We start from the raw sequence: 9,408 nt of genomic DNA, 5'->3' as shown, positions 1-9,408 counted from the left end.
TTTGAGCAGCATTTTACCTTTCCTACTCCCAGTCCCTAACAAACCAAAACACTCTGCTCTACAATGCCATTTCCCAGTCCCACCCAATCTCACCAGTCAGATCTCTACTCTACAGGCCATGTGAAATAATTCATTAAGGAACTCTCAGTTATGTTTAAAAGAACCCCAAAAGTTAGAAGAGGCTGGCAAGGACTGGCTGTACACAAACAGAATGCCAGAAAAAAATATCTGGCACCTCATTTCATTGCAAAAATCAGTCTCCTCCCAAGGGAATATGAAACCATCCAAAACAGAAGCTGCAACAACCTTGTAAAATCCCAGCTGATGGGAAACACCTGCTTTACATTGTGCACACACTAGTAATTTCTGAGCTTATGCTGCTGCCCAGATGTATGTGTCCTTGTTTAAAAAAAAAAAAAAAAAAAAGACCCTAAACCTAATTTACACAAGAATGTAGGTCAAATGCCTTCATCTGTGTGTATCTACTTCTTGCACACAATTTTCTGATAGAACTTCTATCCTTTATCAGGGAAGCCCAAAGGAGAGCTACTAAGGGAAAGAAGGCAGATGGTGACAAGACAGCAAAGGCTGTAGTAAGATCTCTCAAAGCAGACAAAGAGAAGCTATCTAACACTTAAGATGATTGTATTTTTTCAGACTTTTTTCCTAGCATCAGCATGTAAAAGTAGATTTCAACAAATCCTAGTAGCAGAGAGTAAAAAATCCAAATCTATGCAAATACATATAGCACTAAAAAGGGGGGGGGGTTGCGGGGTTTGGATTTGGTTTGGGCTTTTGTTTTGGGGTGGGTTTTTTTTAGTGTTGCAAGCACCTGTCTGTTAGTCATCTCTGGTGACAACTCCTTCCAAGATAGCAGGCTGCTACACTGCTGATGAAGCATTCAGTGCCTCTCAGATTTCTTTCATGATTGCAGCGAAGTGTCGCTTCCCATCTAAATACAACATGGACTCTGAAATAAGGTGGAGAAAGAGAGAACTACATCAGTAACTTAGTATCAACACTGGGCAACTACACAGAACGGTAAGATTAAGAAGTACACAGAATGGTACTATTATGAAGCAATCCACACTGTCATCAAAGCATAAAATAAATGTGTTTTGGCATGAAATCCTATTAAATTCTTCAAATGCCAATAATTCACCTACTAAAATGACCAATGTTCCAACAGAAAGAAAGCTGTCTTGTCTACAGAGTTATGATGACAATGCATGAATTGGGTACTTGCCTCCATAAGTTTTGGGGACAACCCGTGGGACCTCATTTTCTGATATAAATGTAAAATGGAAGATATTGGTTGTCTGGTGCTCCCTGGTATCTGCATCATAAACCTCACTGTGTACTCGAACCTGGATGTAGTTTTTTTCTGTGTAACAGACCTACACAGTTAAGATAAGAGTTACAGTATGTAATTTATCACTGGCACTGAAAAACTGTAATAGACTTCATTGCACTGTTTAACAAGAAAAGTCACGCAGTCCCTTAATATACAGTTCATTATCAGTGATTAATAGTGATTATAGCAAAGATAAGTTTTTCTCCTTTTCAAAAAGAAATCAACTCCTACCTGTCCAGAAAGCAGTAATAAGGATCCAACCTCAACCGGCCTCTGAAACATGATATCATCAACGGATACAATAAAAGGTCGGGAACCCCTGAGTAATAAAGAGAGAAATTTCTTCTCAAAAATAACGAGGGTGTTTGGAGAAATTTAAAATACTTCATTGTCAGCATTTTAATGGTTACAAGATAACAGATCTCTCTCTCAAACACAGGCCACAGGAAGTGCTAAAGAATTATGTTATCAGCCAAGACAAAAATAACTGGAGGAAAGCTCTCCCACACATAAAAATGCACACTCTCTAAGGATACATTATTGCATCATTACTGTATCTTATGACTTACACTTGCTAGGCAATCTTCATGCCACCATTGCCTAGGCCTTGGTTTTCCAAGCACTGACATAAAACCACTATCAGGCTATGCATGCTCCACTGAACTCCACAGACCCTGCACAGGTCTTTGCTGGGTGATGACCTCAGTCACACTTACTAAGAACAAGCAGTTACTAGAAGTAGTTCAGAAAACATTCCTCTTGTGTACGGAAAGAAAAGATGTAATATTTATTTGATAGAATGCCTGTTTTATATGGTTAGAAAGAAAGCTTAACTTCAAAAGTCAATCTCAATAGCTTGATAAGATAAAAGAAAACAAAAAAGAATGTATTTTCTATTTTGACATGTAGCGCTTAAAAAACAATCTCCAAGGAGCAAGATGCAAATCTCTCCGTAAAGACAACAAATGCTCTAAATAAAATAGAGCTGTGCACTAATAGTGTGATATTCTACAAGACACCTAGGTCTTTTCTACTCAGATTGTCATTAGGTTGGTTAGCTTGGCTTCCCAACCCATGTCTATGTGCACAGTGCTCTGGATTATACAAATAATGCAGGTCTACAACTCACCCATAGCTGCAAGCAGTTGCCCATCCCAGTTCAAATGCCTTTCTCATGAGAAAACCCCCAAAGATCCTATTGAAGATGTTCCGTTCCTGTATGTAGAAACAAAAATCAAACTGCTATATTACATATATTCTTTTCACAGAATCATTAAGGTTGGAAAAGACCTTTAACATCAGCAAGTCCAACCATCAACCCAACACCACTATGCCCACTAAACCATGTCCTGAAGTGCCACGTCTGCACCTTTTTTGAACACTTCCGGTGATGGTGACTCCACCACCTCCCTGGGCAGCCTGTTCCAACGTTTGACCATTCTCTCCATAAAGAAATTTTTCCTAATATCTAGTCTAAACCTCCCCTGGCACAACTTGAGGCCATTTCCTCTCATCCTATCGCTTGTTACTTGGGAGAAGAGACCAACACCCACCTCACCACAACCCCCTTTCAGGTAGCTGTAGAGAGCGATGAGGTCTCCCCTCAGCCTCCTCTTCTCCAGACTGAACAACCCAGTTCCCTCAGCCACTCCTCAGAAGACTTGTGCTCCAGACCCCTCACCAGCTTCGTTGCCCTTCTCTGGACACAGTCCAGCACCTCAACATCCTTCTTGTACTGAGGGGCCCAAAACTGAACACAGGATTCGAGTATATCCTCGATAGTGCCAACTACAGGGGCACAATCACTTCCCCACTCCTGCTGCCCACACTATTTCTGATACAGGCAAGGATGCTGTTGGCCTTCTTGGCCACCTGGGCACACTGCTGGCTCATGTTCAGCCGGCTGTCAACCAGCACCCCCAGGTCCTTTTCCGCCGGGCAGCTCTCCAGCCACTCCTCCCCAAGCCTGTAGCGTTGCATGGAGTTGTTGTGACCCAAGTGCAGGACCCGGCACTTGGCCTTATTAAACCTCATACAGTTGACCTCTGCCCATCGATCCAGCCTGTCCAGATCCCTCTGCAGAGCCCTCCTACCCTCCAGCAGATCAACACTCCCACCCAACTTGGTGTCATCTGCAAACTTACTGAGGGAGCACTCGATCCTCTCATCCAGGTCATCGATAAAGATATTAAACAAGACCGGCCCCAGAACTGAGCCCTGGGGAACACCGCTTGTGACCGGCCACCAGCCAGATTTAACTCCACAACTCTCTGGGCTCGGCCATCCAGCCAGTTCTTTACCCAGCGAGTATTTCAAAGTATCAAAGTATTTCAAAGTTTCAAAGTATTGTGTTGAAGTTTGCATTTCAGTTCACAATATTTAACAGAACTTCCAGCATCTGAACGTATAAAAAGCACTACTGAAATACATATGCAAAAGTCAAAATGGCTGAGGCAACTTTACTTAATAGGAGCTCATCCGACTCATTTGACAAGATAAAAACTCAAAATTGTGTCAGCAAGTGGAAGTTCAGCTCAAACACTTTGCAGAGGAATTTCTTTACAAAAAATGAGTAGGCTGGTAAGAAAACAAAGCAATTTAAAATATTCTGTTTTGCAATGGCAATCAATACAGATAATAGAAAAATGGCAAAAGAAGCTCAGATCTAAATACATTGCAAGGACTGAAGAACTGAAACAAAATAATGGATTGACTAGTCTTACAAGACAATTCTTAAGTAACTGTTTCTGTAATTCATTAATGTTTTTCAAAATACCTGAGGATGGCAAATCTGTAGGCCTTTTAGTTTTGCATCTTCCATCCACACTGAATTGGGTGGTAATTTACGACTCCGGAAACTTACTGTCCTTTGGAACAGACAATAAAATTTATAGCCCACATTAGCAGAATTCAGCAAGTCAAAAATGCCCAAATAGCAAATGCAGACACACATTAAAAAAAAAAAAAAAAAAAAAAAAACCAGAAATGCTATCACTAAAAGCTGTTCCAAATAACCTTGAAGTCTCATGCAAAGTGATACTTTGATTTGTTACTGCAATAAGCCTACATTCCTGACCTTTCAAAAACGTCTGCTAATGTTCAAGCTTACGTGAATGAACAAGCTTGAGAAAGGTACGTGAAGGAAAAGTTGAATCACAACCACAAAGCACACACTTTGTCACAAAAGCCTTACTCTGTTTTTTAGGTCATAGTATGAATTCAAAACACGCAATGAGATAACAGAGTAATTCAACATCAAGCATGCAGATGGCTTGAGGTTTTCAAATCCAGACAGAATGTATACAAAATACATCTGCTCATTTTAAGGGAACGCGTGTCTCACTTTGGTAAACAGCTCTGAAAATAACAATTGTATAAAGTCAGTCAGTTAAAGAAATTATACATTACTCACAAATACAACATTGCACTGATGTCATTGGGCATTGTTCCATCACCATTAGCACTGGGCGATTTCACGCAAATCTCAAGTATAAGAGAAGTATGCCAACAACAGTCTCTCTCAAATAAAGTTGTCAGGTATTATATTTAAAACACATTGCAAGGTTACCTGATCAAAATATGGCCAATTCCTGCCCTCACAGTTTTCTTTCTAGATATCATAGCAGAAAACTCTTAGATTGTGCAAGTCACATGGCTGCAAAACCATTCCATTCCCTTATTGGTTAAACATCATTAACCTTTTTCTTTAAGATTATTCCTAACAGCTTGCTCAGAAGCTCTCTATGCTTACACTGTCACTTTCACCATCTTGGCACAGCTAACACTCTTTAACGACAGAAGACTCTTTTAAGAGATGCAGATGTCACATTAAACTTTGTACCCGTGTTTCAAATAAAATGCCATGGAATTTAAATGGTGAAATGGGAAAATAAAATGTGTGTGTTTATTCCAGGCTACCCTCTTATGAGCATCTGCTCAAAAGGCACATTACTTTTCACTTTCATAACACTTCACTTCTCCACCCCTCCCCTTCTTGCCTTGTGTCCAATGTATTAAGGAATATGTCATGAACAATGTTTCTTTCTTCTGCAGTGGGAGCCATTTTCAGTAAGGAAGCAGTGCTGAAGTCAATTCTCTTCAGTTTATTCACTAAACATAAAAAAAAAACCCCTATATTAGAGTTCAAAGAAAACAAAACTTGGCTTGGCTCTGAGGATTTTAGCCTGAAATCAGCTGTCTCTCCTTTTTTCTTTTTCCCCCCTGTAAGTTAAAAGCTGTAACTTCACAGTCCCATAGACTTAAACAGAAATTTGGCTTTTAGAATTAACTGCATCACAGAAAAAATAAGGCAGAAGTTCACTGTTACCTCACCAGTGTGATGAAGACCTTTTGCACATATACTATGATACTCACTCACTGCTCCTACAGAAAACTTAAGTACTCCCCTCACAGTACAGAAAAATGTATCAAACAAGAAACCCTACAGAACAATCTTCTTCAGGTTTTGGCAATGGTACAAGAATGCAAATTTATGTTAGAACTTACTACCATAGGCCATAATGATCAAAATTTTAGCTTAAAAGATCTTCTGTTCATTTTATGTTATATGAATAAACTGGACAGTCCTTAATGTTTCTCTAACTCTCTGCTTTAAAATTCCAGCTTGAAACAAAAGAAGACGGAGCTACACACTCTTCTCCTTGCTCTCCCCCTTTCTTTTTCTAAGTTTCTTTCCAAAAGGAGCATGGGCACCCAGACAGGTAAGGAGCTGCGATGCACCCAGCAGACCCACCATGGGGGCAATCAATCAGCCAGGGCATTAGGAAAGCCTGTGCTGCACTCGGGTCTGAAGTGGAGAGAGCATCCTGGAAACAGAGAAGTCTAAGGGCAATGCAGAGCACATCAGGAGTGCCCTTGGAAACACTTTGGCTATACGGACAGACAAGAATGTGATAGCAGGCTTTTAAACTCTCTTACACTACTGACACACACGAGACAGAATGAAAATCTGATTTTAAACAAACCAGGAGCATTTCTAAGCACAACTTCTGAAGTCTACTTAGTTCCAGCTATTAAGTTGAACCCGAGGCAGATGTGCATACTACCAGGAAGTAGGACATACATTCCCCTTGCTTGAAGATTTCTTCTTCCTCAGGGGTCTCAGGAACGAGTGGATTAACAAATGCTGGCCTACGGACAGGAATTTTTTTTTAAGTTACAAACATTGTAAGAATTTGTCCTGTGAATACATTATAGCAGTCTTCCATGTTTGCTTACATACACGTTACAAGATGGAAAGACGTATGCTTCAGGTTATATGGCAGCTGCCAAGGGAACATCGTATTAGCTCTAACTCTGAAGAAGCAGTTAAGTGATCCAACCACTATCTAGTATAATTGAGAAAGAGTAAACAATGCATCTATGCTTCTTAAAGAGCTAAAACTGTACCCATAGATTATAATGAAGAATATTAAAGCAGAAAGCTGTTTAGAAACTCAGCAAATGAAGATGTCATGTTCTAGGATAGTCTAAAAGAGATACACAAAACTTAAACTGAAATTCCTCCTGGAACAGAGAGAGAGCACAGTGCCATAGCTAGCAAGTGTTCTTGTAATCTACACGTTCCCATGACAGCCTTATCAACAGCCAAAAGCTGTTTACCACACGTACTACTTATCAAAGAAGATGGTATGAGGTTGCCTTGAGTACAAATGTGTATGTTTATTTTACTGCACAAATAAGTTTACTCTAACCTAATTATATAACGTTTAATTATTTCTTTTCAAAGGCAAGGGAAATGCTTATTTTCAAGAGCCATTCTTCCCCATAATTTCCAATTACTATTTTTCCAATTATTATTTTTGCTGAACAGTTCGCCTCTACGCCAAGCCTTTACGTGGACTAGAGACAAGAGGCATGCAGAGAGGACCTTTTCACTTGGGACAAACTGCTCTTTCCTTGTTTGCTAATATGTGGATTTTGGAGACACACCAGCTCCTTCTCCATCACATTGCACATTCTCCCTCTCCTCAGCTCAGGACACATCTACATCAGCTCTCCCGTCCAACTCCCAGCTACTGAGATGAAAGTTTGCTATGGTCCAAAAGCCACACAATCATGCTTCTGTGGCACTATGACCAACCTAACACACCTTGTACCTCTCTGGAAGGTTTTTACCTCACACAGAATAAGTATCTGCCTTATATGGACAGAATGCTTCCAAAACACAGCTGGCTTGTGGCCAGCTGGCTTGAAGAACAGTCACTGAAGTTTGTATCTATCTGCACATAGTCCATGTAGGCTTGTCCTCAGTCAATCTGTTAGTGTATTTCAGATTTTATGTAATTCTTTTGCAAAATAAGTCCTTAAAATGGGAACCATAAATATAAGTTGCTGGGTTTTTTTTAAATCTTTTCTTTTCTATAAATTTTTAAATATGTTAATGAGTTCTAAAAAAAAATCTCATAAATCTATAGGAAACCAACCTAATAACTACTTCTAACGTTATCAGGACTAAATAATTATGTCAAGCCAACCTCCTTCATTAAAGATATCCCTCTTCATTAAATATGGGAAATTATTTAAACTAGTTAGAAACAGAAGATTGTTTTTTACTTTTGCAGACTATAGAAGAAAGAGGTAAGAAATACAACCAATTTTTCTGGTGCTGGAGTCATAAACCAAAACTGAAACTGAACAGCCTGTTAGTTTAATGACTAAGCAATAATAGAGAATAAAACCAGAAAAATAAGAAAGTTGTTTTGGGGTTTTTTAAGTTCTGGGGGAACACTTATCAGTTCCATGTTACTTACACAAGCAGGTTTTAGGCTGAGTTATTCTGGTGACACCTATCGTGTCTATTAGGGAATTAATGGCATTATTCACTCAAAGACTATTTAACCATTGGCAAGAAGGCAATTAATTCTAACAACTACTACCATGCAGGTGGGTTTCTAGCAGATTCATTCGCTTCTGTGTTCATCAGGCCAGTCATCAAACACAGGGAAAATCTGTTAAAGGGTCAGATCCCAAGACTAACAGCAATTCCCAGCATAATCTGACTGCTGAAATCAATGCTCTGAAGCTTGCGCCAGGGAAGTAACACTTGCCAGCAGAAAATATCAACTATGTGATTTATCTATCACTTACACTATATGGCTTCTACACACATATAGCAAGCTGCCATGTTTGCTATTTTCACCACAGAAGGAGTCTGAAAACTATTTTCCTGTCCTACAAATTACCGTTTATTCTCTGGGTCCCGGGCCACCATGACAAAGGTTGCATCTAACACAGGGCTATAATCACCATCATGTAGCTAAGAGAGACAAGAAACAATTACATTTTTAAACTCTAAAATTGTAAATGTGCTTAGCAAGCTTTCAGCTGACATCAGCTATGCTGATGTCACTATTAATGTTGTTTACTTTCACATTCTGTCATGCCTTCCAAGATCTCTCACAAAAGGTTGCAGAGGAGGAAATAATACAAATTAAAATTCTAGTTTCAGGAATTCTGCAATGTAAATATTAAGCAGAGAATGCTTATTAACTACTACTTTGAGCTGAGACGGGAGGAAATCAACATAGGCATTCTAAAAGGACCCACTCACCCTTTATTCTGAGAAATGCCAAAACAACATTTTTTTGTCAATACCAAATTGCCGCTAATGCCAGCACTGCAAGGAGTTCAGACAATAAAGGTGTAACATTATCTTCTACATCAGACACTTTACTTAATGAGACCAACTGAATTAAAAAATATTTACCTGTTTATCTGAATTATAGCCACTAATACTACATAAGTGTTCATAACGTATCTTTGTTACTCTAAATAATTAAATAACTGAATGAAAGTTTCAGTTAACTAATGAATTCACGGTAAATATTCAATAGAAATGTTAAGGATTTTTAACTGAATTATTAATATTCCTTTTGCTTCCTGTGCAGTGTAGCCTAGTTACAGCCTTCATTTAATTTACTCTCTATTATATAGTATTAAATAACTTATTACAAAACTTATGTTATATGGTAGACGAACACAAGAAAAACAATGTAGTACTGAATCTGAATACCAACATTAAAATTTATATT

The 9,408-nt window shown here is 38.9% G+C and overlaps 1 protein-coding gene across 1 annotated transcript; it reads right to left on the bottom strand.

Annotated features, from left to right (window-relative positions):
• Positions 1-911: 911 nt before the first annotated feature.
• ACOT9 (acyl-CoA thioesterase 9) lies at positions 912-8,633 on the bottom strand (the record flags this gene model as incomplete). The annotated part of the gene is made up of 8 exons (XM_010286057.1): positions 912-970; positions 1,247-1,397; positions 1,586-1,673; positions 2,484-2,569; positions 4,131-4,221; positions 5,353-5,464; positions 6,438-6,505; positions 8,560-8,633. Coding segments are annotated over 8 exons (729 nt in total), but the record flags the coding sequence as incomplete, so codon positions are not given.
• Positions 8,634-9,408: the final 775 nt, after the last annotated feature.

Source organism: Phaethon lepturus, unplaced genomic scaffold (assembly GCF_000687285.1).
Source record: "Phaethon lepturus isolate BGI_N335 unplaced genomic scaffold, ASM68728v1 scaffold33174, whole genome shotgun sequence".
NCBI lineage: Eukaryota > Metazoa > Chordata > Aves > Phaethontiformes > Phaethontidae > Phaethon > Phaethon lepturus.
This window is presented reverse-complemented; position numbering and strand designations above follow the sequence as displayed.